The 21,025-nt window shown below is 45.2% G+C and overlaps 3 protein-coding genes and 1 pseudogene across 5 annotated transcripts in view; 2 read left to right on the top strand and 2 right to left on the bottom strand.

The window, feature by feature from the left end:
• CFAP57 (cilia and flagella associated protein 57) overlaps positions 1-333 on the bottom strand; it is a 53,726-nt gene extending 53,393 nt beyond the window's left edge. Inside the window, exon 1 of the mRNA XM_081145524.1 lies at positions 216-333. The gene's annotated coding sequence lies outside the window, so the exon portion shown is untranslated. The remainder of the gene's footprint in view (positions 1-215) is intronic.
• Positions 334-346: 13 nt separating this feature from the next.
• On the top strand, positions 347-7,377 carry EBNA1BP2 (EBNA1 binding protein 2). 2 transcript variants are annotated; one of them, XM_081145521.1, is made up of 9 exons: positions 347-609; positions 692-775; positions 1,005-1,174; positions 1,723-1,846; positions 2,935-3,024; positions 4,605-4,680; positions 4,887-4,980; positions 6,595-6,757; positions 6,900-7,377. In XM_081145521.1, exons 1-9 carry the CDS (start codon positions 544-546, stop codon positions 6,948-6,950), a joined length of 918 nt encoding a protein of 305 aa, XP_081001647.1. In that variant the 5' UTR covers positions 347-543; the 3' UTR covers positions 6,951-7,377. The 2 variants fall into 2 exon arrangements, with proteins under 2 accessions (XP_081001647.1, XP_081001648.1); XM_081145522.1 differs by having other exon boundaries at positions 352-609; positions 1,017-1,174; positions 6,900-7,161.
• Positions 6,215-16,886, bottom strand: CFAP144 (cilia and flagella associated protein 144). Its single transcript, XM_081145523.1, has 5 exons — positions 16,600-16,886; positions 13,918-13,977; positions 13,347-13,450; positions 7,630-10,184; positions 6,215-6,906 (listed from the first exon to the last, which is right to left on the bottom strand). The coding sequence occupies exons 1-4, from the start codon at positions 16,730-16,732 to the stop codon at positions 10,074-10,076; spliced, it is 408 nt and encodes a 135-aa protein (XP_081001649.1). The 5' UTR covers positions 16,733-16,886; the 3' UTR covers positions 6,215-6,906; positions 7,630-10,073.
• A 101-nt stretch (positions 16,887-16,987) lies between these two features.
• On the top strand, positions 16,988-19,210 carry LOC308560047 (spermine synthase pseudogene; annotated as a pseudogene). The gene has a single exon. The product of its transcript is annotated as a spermine synthase pseudogene (transcript).
• Positions 19,211-21,025: the final 1,815 nt, after the last annotated feature.

Raw genomic sequence — 21,025 nt, 5'->3', positions numbered from 1 at the left:
TCGCCCCCGTCGCCCCCGTCGCCCCCCGTCGCCCCCCGTCGCCCCCCGTCGCCCCGCGTCGCCCCGCGTCGCCCCGCCCCTGACCCGAGCCCGGCTCCACCGCATCCGCCCCACCCTACATCCCCAGCGCCCCTCACCCTCACCCCCACCCTGGTGCCAGCTTCTCCCTTTCCTTGCGCCCTCGAGGCTTCCTGCTCCTCGGGTACCCCTCCCACCTTACGCTTTTCCTCTCGGAGTCAGCGGACTACACGTGTATCCAGGGGCAGTCCTACAGATCCCAAGCGCTTAGGCACTTTCAGACGCCTGAGCGGTTCCTATAGCAACGGGAAGCCGGAAGTGTGTCTGCGACCGGAAGCGGAAGTCCGATCGAGGAGTTCGGCAGCCGCCGCGGCGGGTAGTGAGCGCCGGTGCGGTTCCGGTGCACGTGGAGCCGCGCGGTGAGGGCCGGGGCCTGAAGGCGGGCGGCGGCGGAGGCGCCCTCTTCCAGCCGCGGGGCCTGGGCCTGCGCCGCTTCGTCCGGTAGTTGTCGGGCGTGCGCGCGAGATGGACACTCCCCTGCCCTCGGGCTCCGACTCGGATTCTGAAGAATCTCTCGTCACTGACCGAGAGGTAGGTGCAGCCGACCCGCGCGGCTGGGCCGGAGGGGGGGCGTCCTTACTCCCCTGGCACTGAGGCCAGTCGTTCCCCGCAGTTGCAGGATGCGTTTTCCCGAGGGCTCCTGAAGCCAGGCCTCAATGTCGTGCTAGAGGGTCCGAAAAAAGCCGTGAACGACGTGGTGAGCTGGGGCGCCAGGGCGGGGTGCTGGGCACGGGGTGAGCGCCAGGGACGGTTGCGCTCGGGTGGGTGAGTCCTGTCCCAGGAAGGACGCAGCCTGCGCCTTGCCAAGAGGGTCAGTTACTTGTTGGGGTGCAGGGGGTTAGCACTTTGTCGGTTGGCCTGGCACCCAGGGCTTGGGAGAGACATATGAAGGGTTCCCTTAGGAGCTCAGTGTCTGAATTTCTTAGAATGGCCTGAAGCACTGTTTGGCAGAATTCAAGCGGGATCTGGAATGGGTTGAAAGGCTTGATATCACCCTCGGTCCAGTGCCAGAAATCAATGGAACTCAGTCAACACCTCAGAACGAGGATCAGAAAGCTGTTGATCCAGAAGATGACTTCCAGCGGGAGATGAGCTTGTATGTTTGTATATTTGATTTCAAATGTGGGAGGAGTTGGGGGTCCCTGTGCTACATGGGGGAGGGAGAAAATGGTGAGCCTGTACTCCTCAGAAGGTATCAAAAGCCTGGGAGCAGGGAGGAAGTCTTCTTTTGATTAAAAAGAGTTGAAGGTTTTTTGTGGGTTTTTTTGCTTGTGTGGACAATTATTAGAAGATTCTTCTTATAGAAAGTTCATATATAGACTCTTTTAGTGACTACATAAGAATCATAATTGGATTGTCATTAGCTTGAAGTTCATAGGTACTTTTAGAGTGGTCATTCTCTGAAACTACTAATTTTCAGTAGTCCTTGCCCCCCTTTTAAAAGAGTGTACAGTTAAATTTCTTCCAGATACCAAGTTAATGAGGTTTTATTACCGTTTTTGTCTTTGTGTGTATCTTCTTGCTAGTGGAGGTCAGATGCTGAGAGAGAGCCCTTCTGACCTCGGATAACTCATGAGAGGCAGTGAGAAGGAATGTAAGCCCTCTCCCGCTTAGCTGGTTTCACACTTTATCCTGTATCCTCAGCTACCGTCAGGCCCAGGCTGCAGTGCTTGCAGTGTTACCTCGCCTCCATCAGCTCAAAGTCCCTACTAAGCGGCCCACTGATTATTTTGCTGAGATGGCCAAGTCTGATCAGCAGATGCAGAAGGTAAGAAACAGGGAGGGTTCTTTTTTTTCTGGAAAGCTGGGGCTTTGTACTTTTAAGTATATTTAGCTGGCTAATCTCCTAAAATGTTTAAAAAAAGACGAAGCCTAATAATAGGGAAGTGGTTGTCAGAGGGCAATTATTATCTCTATTGTCTACTTCAGACTCATGCCAGTCACCACCAGTTAGATAAATATAAGGATGACTTTTTCCTAATTTAAACAGTTAAGGGAAGGAAAAGTACTGGAAGAAGTGTGGTCCCTAAGGTAGAGATGGTGTTTTGCATTTCCTGGCTGGCATGATCATGGCATGGTGTGTAGAAAAAATACAGATCCTGTCCTATTGCCAGGGGGCAGTGCTACAACTTGTAGACAATTCATTTTCTCTGGGCTTCAGTTTTCTATAAAATGAGGGATTCAGGTATGGCTCAGATGTAGTATAATTTAGAGTTAGGTAGAACTTGGTCCTTGTTTAACTTTGTGAGGAAGAGAATTGCCAAAATCTGATCCAAGATGTATTGAAATAGTTCCCTTGGGTCTCAAGCTCGATTTTAGGGAGCTCTTATCTTGGTGGTACTTAGGGAAGCTAACCTAGAGATGGGCCCAGACACATCTCTGTACATTCATACTAACAACTGCTCATCTTTTAACTGAAATGTGTATGTTTCATGGAAAAGGCTGACTGATATCTGTTGGAGTTTTTAATGTGTATGTGGTATATTGGAGAAGGGAACTGGGGCTGCATTGCTGGTTTAACCTCAGTCTGCAGACAGTAGAGATGTACAGAAGTTAATTTCTCTTGGCAAAATTGCAAGCAAGCAGTTTTGTATAATGGAACAGATGGTACACTAGGAGTGAGAAGGTTGCTTTCAAGTTCTAGCTTCACTACTGATATGTTTGGTATCTTGGACGAAGTGCTCAGTCTTTGGGCCACATTGTCCTCATGTGTAAATCGTCTTGGAATAGATGATTTACAAGGTTCCTTTGAGCTCCATAGTTTGCAGAACAGGGAATATCTGTTTCCTGCTCCAATGTACCCAAAATAGCAGTCATCCCAGATTCAAATAACATACACTAACATTTGTGTTTTAGATTCGACAAAAGCTGCAGGCTAAACAGGCTGCCATGGAGAAGTCGGAAAAGGCTAAGCAACTTCGAGCACTTAGGAAATACGGAAAGAAGGTGAGAAGGAAAGTGGCGCGGGATAGAATGATGCTGGGTGTGTTTGTCAGGCCAGATTGCCCCGGTCTGATTTGGTTCCATGACCTTTATGTGTTCGATCATGTGTTTGTTATCTCATAGTGGAGTGTGCGCATGTATGCTAGTATTCATGAGCACAATCTTCCCTTGACGCCAGTGTGTTACCAGGAGTAGTGTGGTAACTGTAGCAAGTCATTTACCTCTCCAGTTTGTATTTCTATACAGTGAAGAGTTGGGGGGGTCCAGATCAGTGGTTTCCAAATGTGATCTCACAGCAGAACCACCTGGAGAAGTTTTTCAAAACAGATTTCTAGGCTTCAGTATCTCTGGGAATCGGTGTATGTTTTCTTCCCTTCCCCCAAAAGCTTCTCAGATGATCACTGGCCTAGATGATTGTAAAGTCCTTGAAGGAATCATATTGTCATTTAATCAGTGAGGGGAAAAAATGGTACCTGTGAGTTTGAACTATGACTGAGTTCTAATGTGAAATCAGAGCAGGCATACCCTGAAACTTTTGGTTTTTCTTCTTTATTTCATGGTCACTTAAGAAAGGTGACAGAAATTAAAGGGTTGTGGGGAAAAATGCGTGTGGGGAGGTTCATTGTGGGTGAGAATAAACATTATGATCTGGGGTGTTGAGCTGCTGTCCTCATTTGGAATCCTCAGTGGAGTAGGACTAGATGAGCATCCTGTCCTCTGCAAACAGGGAGCTATGGATTTATTGGATTGATCTGGTGGTTGATGGCTGAGATCAACTCAAAAACATGGGCAGTTGGTTTAACATAAATTATCAGAAGCAAAGAAAAATTCATTCAGGCCAATTATCTCACTCTAATTTGAGGAATCTCAGGGCACTGGTTCTGAACTAGGGATGGTTTTGCTTCCCAGGGATTTTTTGGTTATGTCAGAGACATTTTGGTTGCTGCGTCTTTGTGGGGAGTGTGCAGCTGCATCTGGTGGGTAGAGGACAGGAAGGCTGCTAAACATCCCACAATGCCCAGGACAGGCTGCGCACCCCCAACGGGGAGTTATCCTGCCTGATCTGTGAGTAGTGTTGAGATTGAGAAACCTGCCTTAGAGTAAATGCATTTCCTTTTGTCCTTAAAGCTTCTTTTCTCTTTTGATTTGGGGGGAGATTGTTTTTTTCTGTTGGTACTTTCATGCCTAGTAACAATAAGGTATTTAATTGGCACAGATACAATCAATGGGGAGAATTGAATGTGGACCTAAACATGATTCACTGCAGTTTTGTAGGCAGGATTGTGTAATGGAGGAAGAATGCAGATTGCCTGCGTGTGAATCTCAGCTCTGAACTTTCCTGCTGTGTGACTGGGGCAAGTTACTTTACCTCTCTGTGCTTCAGTTTCAGGAATATTAAGAATTTCTGCCTCACTGGTTTGTTGGGAAGCTAAACTTATAATGTCCTTAGAACCTTCACATAGGTTTGGCACTCAGTAAACATTCAGTGGCGGTGGTATTATCACAGTGTTGATACTGGGAGAGTATAGACACTCACAGCAATGGTTCGGAATGGGTGTAACAGGCCTGTGTCCATGTCCCAGGTGCAAACAGAGGTCCTTCAGAAGAGGCAGCGGGAGAAAGCACACATGATGAGTGCCATTAAGAAGTATCAGAAAGGTCAGTATTTCTCTCTCATATAGGGAGCAGGGTCCCTGCTAATTCTAACACCTTGCTCTGGAACCTTGATTGATTTGGACCTAAGCTTAGAGAAGGTGAGGGAAGAAGATGTGGCTCTTAAAATTAGTTCATTAAGCAACAATCTTTTGAATTTTAAGCTTTTCTTAAAATGTGATGGCACTAAATCAAATACAATTCACTCCTAGGCTTCTCAGATAAACTGGATTTTCTTGACGGAGATCAGAAACCTGTGGCACGGAGCTCAAAGGAAGGAGCTAAAGGCCAGCAGATGAAGAAGGGGTATGAAGTGTTCGGTTTGGTTTTGTGTATACTGGGCAGCAGTCACGAGTGTGGCAGGGACCGCCATAGGAGCAGCTGCAGGGTTCAGAGAAGGTTGCTGCTGCTTGTAGCTAAGACTGACCAGGCTATGTGATGGTCCTTTTAGCCATGTCAGTCTTTGAAGATTAAAGGAAGGTGATTTAAGGATTTGGCACACTTGAGTGAATGTTTAGTAAAACAGTGTGATGGTTAAGAGTACAGTTAAGAGTTCAGATCCAGAGATTCTGCCCCTCATTGGGAGGGTAGTTTTCAGCAAGTTACCTTACCTTTTTAATGTTAATTTCCTCATCTATTAAAATGAATCGTGTGTGCCTCATAGTATTATAAAGATTAAAAGAGATAATGTTGGATATTACTATTTTTTTTAGTTCACCTTTATGCATTCCTGGACACCAGACCTAGGGGGATGATCATTTCTGTGTAATGTAGTAAATGCTAAGATGTGGCATTTGGGGAGTAGTATGGAGGCACATTGTAGAAATATCTGACCTGTCTGGGGATCAGGGTCTGGGGATGGCTTCCTGGAAGAGGATCCCACCTGAGCTTAGTCTGAAGGATGAGTAAGAATTAATAGAATAGGAGAGATGCAGGTCTGGGGAGTCCAGAAGAACACGAATGAGCAAAAGCTTAGGGATGAGAGCAGCAGGTTTGCGTGTGAAGAACAGCCAGCACTTGGTATCACTGGGAATACCGTGTGAGGCAAGGAGTGGTGAGATGTAGCTGGAGGGGACTCTGTCTGAGTCACAGAGGCAGAGTTTGTCTGTCTTGTTGAGAAGCCTGGGTTACACTGACGGGCTTTACTCAAAATAATGTGCAGGTCATATTCATGTTTTTAAAAGTTACAGTGGGTTCTTGTGCAAATGATAGTCTTGAGGGAGGTGGGGAAGTTAATTAGGGGACCAGTAAAGTCCAGATGAGCAATGATAATGGCCTGAAAGTGGTCATGGGAGTAGAGAAGAGACAATAGATTGAAGGAATATCCAGGAGCTCAGTTAGCAGGATTCCATCATTGAGTTGGGTGTGGAGAGTGAGCAAAGGAAGGATCGAGGCTGACGCCCAGGCTTTAGTTTGCCTTTGGTTTTAGCCTGATGTCTGGGTAGATGGCAGCACTGCCAGCCTCTTTAGAGCATGTGCACAGAAGGTGAAACCAGAGTAGGAAGGGAGGTAACATGATTTCAGAATGCTGAGTCAGATTCCTGTGGGATGACCAGTTTTAAGATTTATTACATTTGAATGTTACCTGCATGTATATATTTCCGAGAGGAATAGAAACAACTGAGGATGATTTCACAAGATTTAGTTAAAATAGAAAACTTTTCAAAGATAAGTGGTGAGCAACAAAATGTATGTGGATCCTTTCCTGGTCCTTGCTTTGTTGTCCTGCTCTGGTGGTTAAACCTGTGAATAGATGAGCTTGCCTGGGGAGTTTGTTGAGTAGGAATGTTGGGCCAAGGATGAGATTCTAGGGAACATAATGTCTACTTACAGACAGAATACTGAGGGTGTTGTTGGGCCATAAGATTCATCGGGATTTGCAGGGCTGATTTGTAACCTGTAAAACGGCCTTTTTCCCAGTCCCAATGCCAAACGACGTTATAAAAACCAGAAGTTTGGCTTTGGTGGTAAGAAGAAAGGCTCCAAGTGGAACACTCGTGAGAGCTACGATGATGTATCCAGCTTCCGGGCCAAGACAGCTCATGGCAAGGGCCTCAAGAGGCCTGGAAAGAAAGGATCAAATGTAAGTGGGCCTGGGGACCAGGTGAGGCGCTGGAGCAGCCTCCTCCAACCCACCTCCGCCCTCCTTCCTCTCTGTGCATCCTGGTCATGGGGCGGAAGGCCAAGCTGCTCTGTGACCACAGCTGGTGTTTCTTTTTCTGTAGAAGAGACCTGGAAAACGGACAAGAGAGAAAATGAAGAGCAGAACACGCTAAGCAGCATCTCCAAGAAAAAGTTGAAGACTTGGGATTTCACAATGCAATTGATCCCTTATGTTGGTTTCTTTTTGTAAAATATTTTTTCAATAAACTAAGAAATTCTCAAAGAAACATACACCCTTGGCAAAAAACTCAATTAAGACTAAAAGATTTAGAAGTTACTTTTACATATTAAATAATACTTCTATACAGTGATAATTTAGACTTTGAATCCAAATTGTCTTCCTTTCACGAGAGATGACTTAATGCCCCCCCATTCTTCCCTATCCTCCTAAATAGTTATATCATTTTAGATATATCAATAATCAGTGTTTATATTATGAATATCCTTTAAATAACAATCACTGGAGTGCTAGTTGAACTATGATATTTCCGTTGTGGCACTGTTTTTGGTTTTCCTTGAGTTAATATATTTAACTCATATATTTCTGTGTGCCAGTTTTCCTTCTACATCATTTTATTCTAGATGCTTTGTCACTTTAACCACCTTATAATTTTCCCACCGTAACTGAGGTCTGTCATACAACTGTCACCTTTTCCCTTTTCTAGACCTTCTAGGTTGGATCCATGATTTCCTGGATCCTGTACTTTCCTGTCTTAGCCTGTGCCTCCTTTTGCTCTATACTGTTTTCTAGTATCTTCCTAAGAAAGGGAACATGGGAGGTGACTTTCTTACCTCTTTGCATTTCTTGAATTGCCTTTCATATGGCAGGTAGGAATTTTCCTGCGAATGTTGCAGGCGTGCTTCTTTGTGTTGCGGCTCCTGTTTTGCCACTGAGAAGTCCGAGCCATTCCAGTTTCATTGTCTCTGGAAGCGTTTCTTCTCCCTGTCATCTGAAATGCCATGAGGCCATGCCTTGGCGGGTGCCTGTTTGCACTCTTTGATTAGGGCTTTTGGAAGAATGTGAGGTCTTCAGTTCTGGTAAGTTATATTGGGTAGCTTCCCCCTATTTTCTTTGTTCTCATTCTGCAATTTCTGTTAGTCAGATGTTGAGCCTCTCCTAATGACCTAAGTTTGTGTGTTTGTATTGTTCTACTGTGGAGGACGATTTCTTTGATTATTTCTAATCATCATATTGAATATTTATTTTAGATTCATTTTTCACTTTATACCCAAGAGGTCTTTGTTTCCTAATTGATCTTTTCTCACATCATTTTACTCTCACTCTATAGATGGTCTCTAGTCATCTCTCTCAGAATCTGAATTACAGTTTTGGTTTTGAAAAGAGGTTTCTTCTGTTGCCTTCATCCTATTACCTTGGGATTCCGCAAGTCTCTTTCCTACATTTGTGTTCCTCTTTTTCATGTTGAGTTTCTAGAAAAAAAGAATGAATTTAGCTTTTATAAACTACAGGAATGAATCACAGATGCATAATGATTTTAAAGTCTCTAGGTGATTGGTCACTGCACAGACAGCAACGTGTGGAATTGTGATGCCTTTTTTTTGTCCAGCAATGAACCTACATGGCATTTTACAAAAGTAGATAATTGAGAGAATTGATGAACAAAGATAAAAGCACAGTAAAGAAATGGAAAGTGGTAAGGCCAGAAGTACGCAAATGGAGTTGAAGTCAGCTGAGGTGGGCACGGCTGCACTATCTTTCTAGAGAGTAGCTGTGAAGCCAGAGAATTTATGGACATAATGAGGAAAACGAAGAGGGTGAAGGTGTCCCAGAAATAACAACGGGCAAAAATCTCATTGAAGGGACTGAGATACTCTTACATTGAAAGTAGAAATGATAAAATGTTGGAAGCCAATCCTAATTTAGAAACGAGTGAGGCAATTTGCAGAGGTGTAGAAATGATGCCTGCTCCATGCCATGTACAAGAAAAAAAAGGGAAGCCCTTTTTTTTTATTATAGAAACACACTTGATTCTCAATGTTTTATGTTATTTTCTTATGCATTTAACAGTAAGATGTTTAATAGTTTGACAAAAATTTAAAAATTTATCATCATGAATATATTTAGAGGAGAGCATAAAAAGTGGATTCGTTGGTATACAGAGGTGAGGCTATTTATGATCTAGTGTGAATTATTAATAGATTAGGTTCGGGATTCCTTTTCATTACATCATTAGCTCTGAAAGGGAAAGTGCTCTTGGTGCTCCTGTTTGTCTGTTTCTTTAACTAGAGCAACCACATTTCTTCTGTTTTCATCTTCCTAGTGTCACCAGAGAGTGTGCGTGAGTGAGCTTTACTTTGTACATCAACTCATCTAAAAAATTATATAGTCTTCAGTTTGCACAGTATTGCAGGACCACAAAGTTACCACTTGCTGAAACCATGCAAAGTGATCTTAATAAATTTTGACAAAACTTTAAATGTGGGAAGTTGTGCATGGAGCTTCCATGCCCTTTGGGCACACCACTCTCCCAACACCTCCATGTGTTCCCAGACTGGATGTTTCTTGGCTATTTTTAAAAAAGACTTAAGTGGGTCTATGTGGGGATCTTTTCTTTTAGAGCTGTTTTATTTTTTTCAGAGAGGATTCCATCAGCTTCAAACCCAGGGTAAAAATGCAATATAGGTGCATTTTAATTGATTGTTTTCAGCCTCATACCTCGTTCCTACCCTGTGCTTTACCTAATTTCCCTGAACCCTGGGCTTTTCCTCCAGTGTGGGAGATGTTAAATGCCTGGATGCTGGTGTGTAGAGTGGACCTTCCTGCAGACTCCCTACCAACGTCCACTTTCATTCCTTGCTTCACACTCCATTTTGAATCCAGGGAGGACTGGGACACGGGCTGTATGCTGAGAGGTGTCCCCATTTAGCTTGCATTCAGTGGCTTCTTACACCCTCTCATCAGCTTTCCATCTTCTAAATGTCTTCAGTTTTCTTGGTTGCTAATGGTTCTTATTCTCTCTGATGTGGATTCATACCTTCTGCATCCCTTTATTAGGGCCTGGGGAGGCAGAGGAGATACTGTTTGCAGCTAGTTTTCCATCTTTAAGGGAACTTCTCTGACTTGTTTATAAGATGAAGGATTTGAACCAGTGCACATGGGCAGAAAGGAGAAATGTGATACTCTACATAGGAGAAGTTTGGGCTTTAAAGTATCTTTATTTATCTGGGAAGCACACTTTGGGCATTAAAGATGGGTAGACACCACTGCTGGCAATCTACTTGTGGCGATCATCTTCTCCCAAGCTCCACATCTTAGCCTTGTACAGAGTGATGTCATTGTAGACCTTGAAGTGATTCAGCCTGTGGTCATCACGTTCTGGGTTGATCTAAACAGAATGGAAGTGTCAGAAAGCAGCCTGTGGGGAAGGGGGAAGACCTGGGTTCAAGCCAATGGTCCTGGACCTGAACCAGGCGCCACTCCGCTGATGCATGTCTGGTGGTTCTTTTCCTTGCTAAGCCCAGTTTGCAAAACTAAGATGACTACATTGACATCAAAGGAGTTGCAGGACTGAATGAGAAGATCCTGTGCAAAGTTGCTGCCCTTCCCTTTCCACTGCCTAAGTTGGAGGCCTGTGGACTCTTTCCCCCACTGGACCGTGAGCTCCAGGAGGGCAGGCGCTGTGTCTGCTTAGTCACTGTTTATTCCTGCACCTGGAACAGTATGCAGCACACACTAGGGACTCAGTACATATTTGTGAATGAGTGTGTTGTAGTTACACAGAGAGCTGAGTAAGCATGAGAACTCTGACATGTAAATCTTTTTCCTCTTTTTTTTTTTTATCCACACCTGAGGATATTTTTTCCATTGCTTTACAGAGAGTGGAAGGGAGAGAGGGAGGGAGAGAGAGAAGCATCGATGTGAGAGAGACACATCGATTGGTTGCCTCCTGCACGTGCCCCAACCAGGCTAGGGGTTGAGCCTGCAACCAAGGTACGTGCCCTTGGCCAAAACTGAACCTGGGACCCTTTAGTCTGCAGGCCTATGCTCTAACCACTGAGTCAAACCAGCCAGGGCTGACCTGTAAATCTTGTAGAAGTTCCACTGTGCAATTAACCTAAAGGACACACTGTTAGCACATGTTACTAGGAGACCAGAGGCTGAGTGGTATTCATTGAGTGTGCTTCCCCGGTGTCCTGTTACTGGGGTTGGGGGTTCTCTGCTTGTGCAGGCTGAGGTCCTGCCAGGGGCCGGGAACCCTAAGTGAAGTTAGGATTGACCAAACCTTTTCTGCCCTCTAGCGCATCACTCTGAAACTCCAGCATAATTAATTTTTATGTTTGCACAACTGGATGTAATGGTAGTGTGGTATAGTTTACTATGCCACCAACGCCGTCTAGTGGCAGCAGTGCCCCCAGTTTATAATGATGAACATGCTGAGCTTATTTACAACTCCATGGTGGATACCTGATGTGACATCCCAGCAGTTACCTGCAAGGCCTCAGGGGGTCGAGCAGGGCAGGCTGGCCAGGGCAGTCACACTAGTCCTTCCTGCCATGGCATGGTGAGCCTGCTGTGAGATGTGCTTGCCACATTTCCACATGCACAATTTGTACCTGTGGCAGTCAGGCTTTTAAGAAAATGAACAATGAGCTAAATTATTGTGCTTTGTGATACTTTTGGAAGTTGCCAAGTTATCTAACTTGGATGATTTTTAATTCACCTTCTTTCCTTCACAACCCTCTTCTTTTGTTCACTATAAGTGAATCCCTCTCCGCCTGCACCCCCCCTCCCCATTTCCCTTTGAACATCTGTCTCTTCCCCAGCTGTCTACCTGGCCTCTGCCTCTTGGACTCAGTCCCTCTGTGAAAGTGGTGGGGTTCCCGTTGGGACCCTTGCCCTGTCTCCTCTCTCCAAGGCGATGCCCTGGGTCTGAAGAGGAGCTGCTAAAAATGTGCAGCTATTAGCTCTCCTCACTGGAAGAGCTGACTTACTGAGACACTTACCCAATGTCCATGCAGTCACCCTGCAGCAGAGCCCTGTGCCCCAGACTGGAGTTGGAAAAATGGGGGAGAAGGCCAGGTCCCCATAGTAAAAATAAGAGAATGGTATGGGGAGTTGGTGGGAAGGGTGTACACTATGTAACTACTCAATGGACAAAGACAACCCAGCACAAGCCAAGGGGCCAGGGGAGGCACCTGCTGGCCCTTGGAGGGGCCATGTGCCCCCCTTTCTATTCTTCAGTGACAGTATAGTAGCCCACACTTATTGAGCATTTACTATGTGCTAGCCTAGCAAGTTTTATACATTTCTGGTTAATCCTCACAACAAACCTTCAAGCACCAATATTTTTATCCCCGCTTAACAGTAAATAAATGGAGATTCAGAGTTTCCATTCACACAGCTAGAAAGTGGTGGAGCTAGGATTTGAACTCAGGCTGTCTGGCTCCAGAGCCACCATATTATATTGAAACACTGAATTGAATGGAGCTGTAACAGCAGGAGGCACACGGTACTATAGAAGCACAGGGGGCAGTGCCCAACTCTGCCTGGTGGAGAGTGGGGGGGCAGAAGTCCCGTAATGGGACTTTATGAAAGAGGTGACTCCTGAGCTGTCCTGAAGGATGAGTAAGACTTCCCCAAGGAGCAGTGGTTAGGGGTCGAAGGCTGGGCTGCAGAAGCAGCACATGTGGAGGTACAGGGTGTGTAAGATTGCAGTGCCTTTGGGGCCATGAAGGAAGTTCTGATACAGCTGTGGAACAGGGTCTCCAACATCATATCACTCACAAAATATACAGATGCACTAAAAGCCTAGTGTTATAAAACAGAACATTTAGGGGAAAATGTAGAAGAAAAGTTAGCTGTTTTGTAACTCAGGATGTTGAAGGTTTTCCTAAGCAAGGCACAAAACCCAGAAACCATAATAGAAAACATTGGCACAATGCCTCCTTAAAAACTAAAACCTATGTGATGAAAGACATTAAGGCACAGTTGAAAGACATGGGTGGCAGAAAGTTCTTCAAGATGTCTATTTAGAAGTCTACATTTTTTCCTTAGTAACAGAAGCCCTTTTTCATTTAGGGTGATGATGTGCTAAAGGCTCCTTGCAGGTAGTGGGGGCCTTCCAATCAAATGAGGTGAGTACTGTTGCTATCATTCCCACTTTACAGGTAAGGGGACAGAACTTGGAGATGTTAAGTGGCATGGCCAAGACCAGCCTACTAATTACTAGCAGAGCAAATTCAGGCAGTCTGTTATCAGTTAACTTTGTTCATTTAACACTTACATGGTACTTACTATGTGGCAGGCACTGTTCTTGCACCTTACAGATCCTACCTCATTTATTCCTCATAACCTTATGAGATATGTACTGTAATATCTCCAGTTTACACTGAGAAAACTGAGTCATAAAACAGCTTGGTCACTTATTCAATGTCACACAGCTAGGAAGTGGTAGCCAGAGTTCAGAATCAGGCATCAGGTCCATACTCTGCTATCTCAGCCCCCACCTGTTGCCTCTGTGCTTCCTAAGTCAAGTAGACACACTTACCAAGGGCCCTGAGAACCATCCAATTTCTTGGCTTTCAGTCTGTGTCTCTGGGTATTTCTTCCTGGGTCCTTGGGCAGCATGGTGAACGAGATTCAGAAACTTGTCTGGAGGATGGGGCATGAGTTATTAAGAGTCAGTCTTTGAAAACAACATGTGGTTCTGTGCCCTTTTTACTCTGGACACTTCCTTCCTTAGAGACAGAGTACCTGGGCTCAGAGGCTTGCTTGGGCCTCATGCCAAGGGTGTCCAAAGTCACACAGTTAGAGTGGCAGAACCAGGATTTAAACTAAGTATAATTTCAAGATGTGTGCTTGTAACAGCTAATGTTTGGTGAATGAATAAATGCAATGTTCAGGTCATTAGGAACATTTTTGTTGGCTTGAGAGTTAATAAATGAAGTATGGCGGAATACGTCAGCCTCTTGTGAGCTTGGTTAGTTTGAGTCCAGTTTTCAGATGATCAAAGCAGAGGACTGTTATTTGCCCCAAGGTCAGACTACCCCGAGAGGACTGTGCAGCTGTCCGCCTCTCTTTGTTCTATCTCAGTGGTGTTCTCAAACCCCAGAACCTACCATCTGCAGGTTCCTCCAGGTTATCGTGCCAGGACATGGGCTTTCTGGTGATTGTGTGAACTAGAGAAAAAAATAGCATCACAAGTTTCCGTTAAAACGCCAATTCCTTGCCCTAAGACCCACCTTAGGCCATACAACCACTTAGTATTTTCTCAGTGTCTGTCACATGTCAGGTATTGTGCTGGACATGAGGGAGTAAGGCCCTCGAGGACCTGACAGTCTAGAGTTTCACTGTCCAGCTCTGTGGCCAAAGTCACACTAGGCACATCTCAAGTGCTCAATAACACATGTGGCTAGTGGCTACCATTTTGGGCAGCACAGTTTCATCATGGCAGAATTTCTATTGGACAGCATTAGTGTTTAGCGATGCAGACACACCAGTCAGCCAAACGAGGTTAGACAGAGAGTGACCTATACCATGATAATAGAGGTACAGAATCCACAGACATCCACTCAACCTGTAATTACTGGTGCACTGGCAGGACTTTAAACAGAAGGTCTCCATACTCCCTGAGCTTCCATTCTATTTGAGGTGACCGACAATATACAATTATTTCAGGCAAATACAGGTGAGATGCACAACAGTAAAGCAGGTTCTGTGGGTAGAGAGTTGATGGTGGGTGGGGGTGGGAGGTACATTAGAGCAGAGTCCTGCATAAAGTGAGTGGTTGTGCTGGGTGAGGATATGGAAAGAATCTAAGGTTGATCCTGGTGAGTTTGAGAAGTACCTAAAATGCCAGAGTAATTCAAGAGGAGTGACCTAGGTAGACAGTGGGAAGAAATGAGCAGAGGCGAGAAGGAACCACTGGTCTCCAAAGTGACTTTATGTCAAACTTCTAATAAAAAACCTCCGAGTTTGCATTCCTATGATTACCAGTATATTAACAAAGCATAATTTCCTTTTTTTCTACATAAAAGTAAACATAAATACAAGTTCTAATATTTTCTCACTAGACCGCAATGGATCATATTAATCATGATTTCAAGGGGCACAAGTTGGGAGAGCAGCACTTTTCCTAGAAAGCCTGAGGCTGCTGAGGGATTAAATTGCTGGAATGGACCAACTTAAACAAAACTGGACATAAAGTTGTTTTCCTGAAATTAGCAGTTAGGGACTCTAGTGGAAAACCAGGTTAAATTGTAAGAAAAGTGAAGGCATTAGATTTTTTGTGCGTGCACATAGACAAAGCCATGCACGTACCTGTGTGCGCGCACACACACAGTGGGTAACTGTGAGGAGACGGCTATGCTACTTAGCTTGACTGTTGTAATCATTTCGCTATGTATATCAAAAACATGATTTTTTTTATGTTAAAAATGACATTACATTTTTGTCTGTAGAGGTGGGCTGCAGTGGACTAGAATTAATTTAGTCTAGAAGTTGGGGCAGAAGTTCAGGAAGAAGGAACAATGTTTATAAAGGGAAAGAGGTTGGGAATGACCGCATGTGTTAGGAAATCCATTTATTTAGATGGCAGGAAAGAAGGGAGCATGTGGCTGGTGCAGAGCAGGCACTAAAATATTTCTCCAAGGCAGAGTGTGTGGGTGGGGAGGGGAATGAGGGTTAAGTTGGTGGGCAGCAGGGCCAGATCTTCAGGGGTCTGCACATCAGTTCAAATCTCGGCTCAGAAGCTGTGGGGCCACTGAGGATTTTACAGACGGATGGCAGGATCAAATGCCTGCCAGCAGTGTAAACGTAGGAGGTGAGGGGGTGGGGCTTGGAAGAAAATAGTAGTTAAGAGTCCATGAGATCAATCCAGGCAGAAGTGAGGAGGGCTCTGTTGAGGCCTGGGGATGAGCATGGAGAGGGGCAGACTCAAGCACTATTTAGAGGGCAGAATTAAGCGAGGAGAGATGGAGATGCCTCCACATGCATGACGGTATGTTCCACTGAGGTAGGAACATGGGAAGAGGCTGGTGAGAGAAATGTTAACAACCAGGACTGGGAGGACTTACATGTGTGGGGTGAGGGAGTGATTGAGGATGACTCCTAGGCTTCAAACTTGGGAGAGCAAATGGTTGTGGTGACTTTTGCTAAGAAAGGATATTCTGAGTAGCAGCAGGTAGGGAGGGGAGCAGGATGTGCCTAACTTTGGAACTGGTGCGTTTGAGGCACCCCTGGGTTGACCAGGGGAAGTGGGAGCTGGCAGGTGTTTGGGCAAATGGGTCTGGGACTCCATTGGAGCCTCAATGGGGCGATGATGTTACAGGACGGATGAAACCACCCAAGGAATGTGCAAAGTCAGGAGCAGAGGGTACCGATATTTTGTTAGGGGGACACTATGGGCCCTGAGTCTACTACCCCTGAACTTTTCGAAGACAATTTAGAAGCCTAAAAACCCCCCAAACCTTTGCTCGCTAAAAGCAAACCAAAACTACAGACAAAAATACATAAAACCCTGCCAAATATAATTATTTCAAAAGCAAAATGATAAAAAGCCTTTTAACTCTTTTACAACAAAAACATCTCATCGCGACTATTTAAATATATCTACTATCTGACGTGACGCGCGGTGAGACACCCCCTTACCCTCCTCCCCGGGTAAAAGTTCTAGTTCCCGAAGTCTAGGAATGGGGTGAGGTCCGAGAAGGCCTCCCCGCCCCGCCCCCAGGCGGCGCCTCCTGCGCCCGCCCCCGACCCCCGCGCCTCTGTCCCCTTCCTCCACCCACGGCGCCCCTCACCCTTGCGCAGGGGATTCACGTGGTACTTCGTGTAGAGTTTCTGGGTTCGTAGCTCTTTGAGGTACAATTCCCGCAAGATCTGGTTCTGATGCACCTCATCCGGGATCTCCTTTTCCTTCTGGCGTCCGGCCATGGCCTTGAGTCCGGCCCTGCTTCCTCTCTCAGCCTTCGCGACCCTCGCCCCGCCGCCGGCCAGCCGCTGTGCTCAGGCCCGCGGTCCCTGGCTGTCTCCGAGGCAACAGCGTCCTGGGCTACTCTCCTCCCACCCGCCTCACTCGGGCCCGCCCACCGTCGCCTCCCAGAATCTTGCCCAAGCTCCGCCCCCTTGGGGCGCTCGCCTGTACCTTCCGCCGCTTCTCTGGACGTTGCCTGGTTACTAGGGCCGCCCCTGGGTACGGCCGGAAATGGATTCGCCACGCAGTGGCCGACGGGGCTGTAGTGGACTTACGATTGGACTTCACCCTGGTCAGTCATTTGCTACAAGAGATTTTGGACGGGATGCGAAAGCTCTCCCAGAGCAGGGAGCCCACGCCGGCCGCCTCCTGAGCCGCTGCGAGGGCCCCGGATTCCCGCCGCCCCCCTCAGGCCTCGGCCGCACTATGGCGGCCGCGCGGCACCGCACCCTCGACTTCCTGCTCCGCGCCGAGGCGGACGGCGAGACCATTCTCCAGGGCCTCCGGCCAGTTTTCCAGGGGCAGGGGATGACCGAGGCGCTGCACGCCTGGCAGGACCACGGCTATTTAGCGACCTACATCAACAAAAACGGCAGCTTCGCCAACCTGAGAATTTACCCACATGGATTGGTGTCGCTGGACCTTCAGAGTTACGATGGCGATGCGCCGGCCAAGGAAGTTGACAGTCTTTTGAACAAAGTAGAAGAAAGAATGAAAGAACTGAGTCAGGACAGACCTGGGCGGGTGAAGCATTTGCCACCCATCGTTCGAGGAGGGGCCATCGACAGATACTGGCCCACTGCTGACGGCCGCCTGGTCGAGTACGACATAGATGAAGTGGTATATGATGAAGATTCACCTTACCAGAATATTAAGATTCTACACTCGAAGCAGTATGGAAATATCCTCATCCTGAGTGGGGATGTTAACCTGGCGGAGAGTGACTGGGCCTATACCCACGCCATCATGGGCGGTGGCAAGGAGGATTACACGGGCAAAGACGTGCTGATCCTGGGCGGCGGAGACGGGGGCATATTATGTGAAATAGTCAAACTGAAACCCAAGATGGCCACTATGGTAGAGATTGACCAAATGGTGATTGACGGATGTAAGAAATACATGCGAAAGACGTGTGGCGACGTCTTAGACAACCTTACCGGAGACTGCTACCAGGTTCTCGTGGAAGACTGTATTCCGGTACTGAAGAGGTACGTCAGAGAAGGCAGAAAGTTTGATTATGTGATTAATGACTTGACAGCTGTTCCAATCTCCACGTCTCCAGAAGAAGATTCCACATGGGAGTTTCTCAGGCTGATTCTTGACCTCTCAATGAAAGTAATGAAGCAGGATGGGAAATATTTTACACAGGGGAACGGTGTCAATCTGACGGAAGCCCTCTCACTCTATGAACAACAACTTGGGTGCCTCTATTGCCCTGTGGAATTCTCGAAGGAGATCGTCTGCGTCCCTTCATACTTGGAGTTGTGGGTGTTCTACACTGTTTGGAAGAAAGCTCAACCTTGAAGATCGGCATGCCGTTATCCTGTATGCTGCAAATAACCTTCCTGATCTTCATATGCTGCCATGACATCCAGTTGAGTCAGGCAATTGATGGTGAATTTCTTCAAGTTTTCTTTTTCTAATTATTACTTTTAATTTAAGAAAGGAAATGGAAAATGTATATTTTGATGAAGTAGGGTGCTATTTTTTTTTTTTTTTTTTTGAAAGCCAGCTGAAGATGAGACAGCTGGGAGAAGGCTGCTAAATGCACACTGAACCCCTAGAATGTGATTTTGTTACTTTTTAAAAATGTGTGGGCTTTTCTTGTTTTTGTTTTGTTAGGCTTTGTATTTGAATGTTTGGAGGAATGAATATCATTGTTTTGTTCCAGAGAAAAGTCTCTATGGTGTTTCTTTCCCAAAAAGTTTACTTAGATATTAAAATTTGGTGCTTATAAGACAGAGTTAAAAAAGAATGAATTAGCAGTGCTTTGATTAAAATTACAAATGAGAAAAAAATATGAAAGAAATCTCTCAATCTCACAAAACAGCAAGGGTCTCATATCTGAGAAGACATTCTGGCCCAGATCATCCATGTGATAGTATAGACAGAATACCTCTTTCCTAACTTAAGTAAGTGGGAGACTTTATAGTTTATTTTTTTAAATGTTAATTGTAGTAAAATATACATAAAAAATTACCATCTGAACCATTCTTAAGTACACAGTTCAGTGGTGTTAAGTGTATTCATATTGTGTGAGACCAACCTTCAGAACCTTTTCATACCCATTAAACAGCAATTCCCCATTTCCCTTACCCCCAGCTCCCGGCAACCATCATTTTACTTTGTCTTTTATGAATTTGACTCTAGATACCTTATATATATAGTTTATTTTAAAAGAACAAAAATAGACCTACCATAAAGAAAGGAGCCTCACCTGGTTTTAAAAGTAAGCACCTAAACACTGAATCCAGAGCCTGTCCTCCCTCCCTCCCTCCCTCCCTCCCTCCCTCCCTCCCTCCCTCCCTCTCTCTCTTCCTTTCTTCCCACACTCATTCATTCATGACACACTATGTTCCAGGATGTATTTAGGTCTAAGTACACAGTGTTGAACATGTCAGTTGTGTGAACATGTCTGCAATTGCCCTGAGCCCAGCAAGCGACTTCATGACTCCTTGCTCCAGCTCCTGCTCTTTTGCCTAGAAGGGTCTTTCCCACGTTGTCTCTCTGGGGAACACGTACTCAGTGTTTATGAGCTCACATGTAATCATCTTTCAAAACCTTTCTGGAATCTATAGCTCCTAGTCTTGTTTTTCTTTGTGCCATGCTCTACTCCAAATCTACAATTACTAGAATACTTTACTAAACTAATTTGTTTATATCTAAGTTACTTGAGAACAAGAACTATATCTGGTCCATCTCTATATTACTAGTACCTGGCACAATATGGACAGATATAGGTATTTGTTAAATGTTTGCTGGCTGACTGGATGTCTGGCCAGTTTGCACTGTGGTTTTCTTCTGTTTACATCATTACATAGATTCTTACATTCAGAAACAGATACTGATTTCATCACATGCTGGTTGAGCTGGAGAAGTGCCTTTGTTACTTGTCATTGTGAGACATGCCTGGGTCCCTTTTCCTAGTGAGGCTCAAATATTCTCCTGAAATCTTCACTAACTTCCTAAGACTGAGGATAAAATGAACCATCATTCTGCTAAGGAGCCACACTATTAGCTTTGAGACAACTAGCAAGGCTATATGTCCCAGCCAAACTGACATATTTTTCAGCCTGGGCCCAGTGGTCTAGCCCTTCCTCCACACAGGGCTAGGGATAGGTGGAGGCTCAGAGGAAGAGGGGTTGGAATTGCTGTAGCTTCATCTTCTCTCCACCCCAGCTCCACATTTTTGTTTCCCTGATATGACGTCCTGATATGAGCTCTAAACATATAACAGCCCAGCCCAGTGCAGGCCTTTCTAGTGCCTCTGGGGCTAGTTTCTGCTTATCTTAGTTCATTCCAGGCCATCACTGCTTCTAAATTCCAAGACTATGTATTGAGAAATACTGAAGAGCTGAAGAACATAATTGTCCTGACCCTCTATCTCATCCAGTGTCCGAGGTTGCAGATTTTTCTTGAGACTTCTGGGTTACCTTTCAATTAGGATCAGATGCTGACACCCAGATAACAGAGAAATCAACCAGAAAATAAAATACCATTCACATTAGCAACAAACTGAATTATCTAGGAATTAACCTAACAAGGAATGAGAAAAAATACAATTTCATAACATAAAAGATCTTGATAAATAAGGAAATAAACATTGCAACAGTTAGAACCACAAACTAGATGTACTACAGCACTATGGACAGAGCTTTAAAAACAATGTTGATTGAAAAAACTAGAAAAGGCTAAGGTTTAAAATATAATACTATTAAAACTACAAACAGCCTTGGCAGGGTAGCTCAGTTGGTTAGAGTGTCATCCCCATACACTAAAGTTGTGGGTTTGATCCCCAGTCAGGGCACATACAAGAATCAACTAAGGAATGCATAAATGAGTGGAACAACAAACTGATCTCTCTCTCTCAATATCTCTCTCAAATCAGTAATTTAAAAAAAACAAACTACAAATAGATCAATCTAGATTGTATAAGACCAATTCTACATGGTATAGAGTTAATGTCTGTTTGGGTAAGGAGATTGGGGAGACAAAATATAGGGTGACAAAATACAACAAGACTTTTACTTCTA

Source organism: Miniopterus schreibersii, assembly GCF_964146895.1.
Source record: "Miniopterus schreibersii genome assembly, chromosome: 8".
NCBI lineage: Eukaryota > Metazoa > Chordata > Mammalia > Chiroptera > Miniopteridae > Miniopterus > Miniopterus schreibersii.
Note: the sequence above shows the minus strand (reverse complement) of the source record. Positions and strands in the feature narration are given on the sequence as shown.

Excerpts from the sequence above, each read along its gene's own strand:
- EBNA1BP2 (XM_081145521.1), top strand. The coding sequence starts at position 544 with ATGGACACTCCCCTGCCCTCGGGCTCCGACTCGGATTCTGAAGAATCT. Across the intron at positions 610-691 it reads CTCTCGTCACTGACCGAGAG|TTGCAGGATGCGTTTTCCCG; the intron begins GTAGGTGCAGCC and ends CGTTCCCCGCAG. Across the intron at positions 6,758-6,899 it reads CTGGAAAGAAAGGATCAAAT|AAGAGACCTGGAAAACGGAC; the intron begins GTAAGTGGGCCT and ends CTTTTTCTGTAG.
- CFAP144 (XM_081145523.1), bottom strand. The coding sequence starts at position 16,732 with ATGGCCGGACGCCAGAAGGAAAAGGAGATCCCGGATGAGGTGCATCAG. Across the intron at positions 13,978-16,599 it reads CGTGAATCCCCTGCGCAAGG|TTCACACAATCACCAGAAAG; the intron begins GTGAGGGGCGCC and ends TTTTTTCTCTAG. Across the intron at positions 13,451-13,917 it reads CCTGGAGGAACCTGCAGATG|ACAAGTTTCTGAATCTCGTT; the intron begins GTAGGTTCTGGG and ends CCCATCCTCCAG.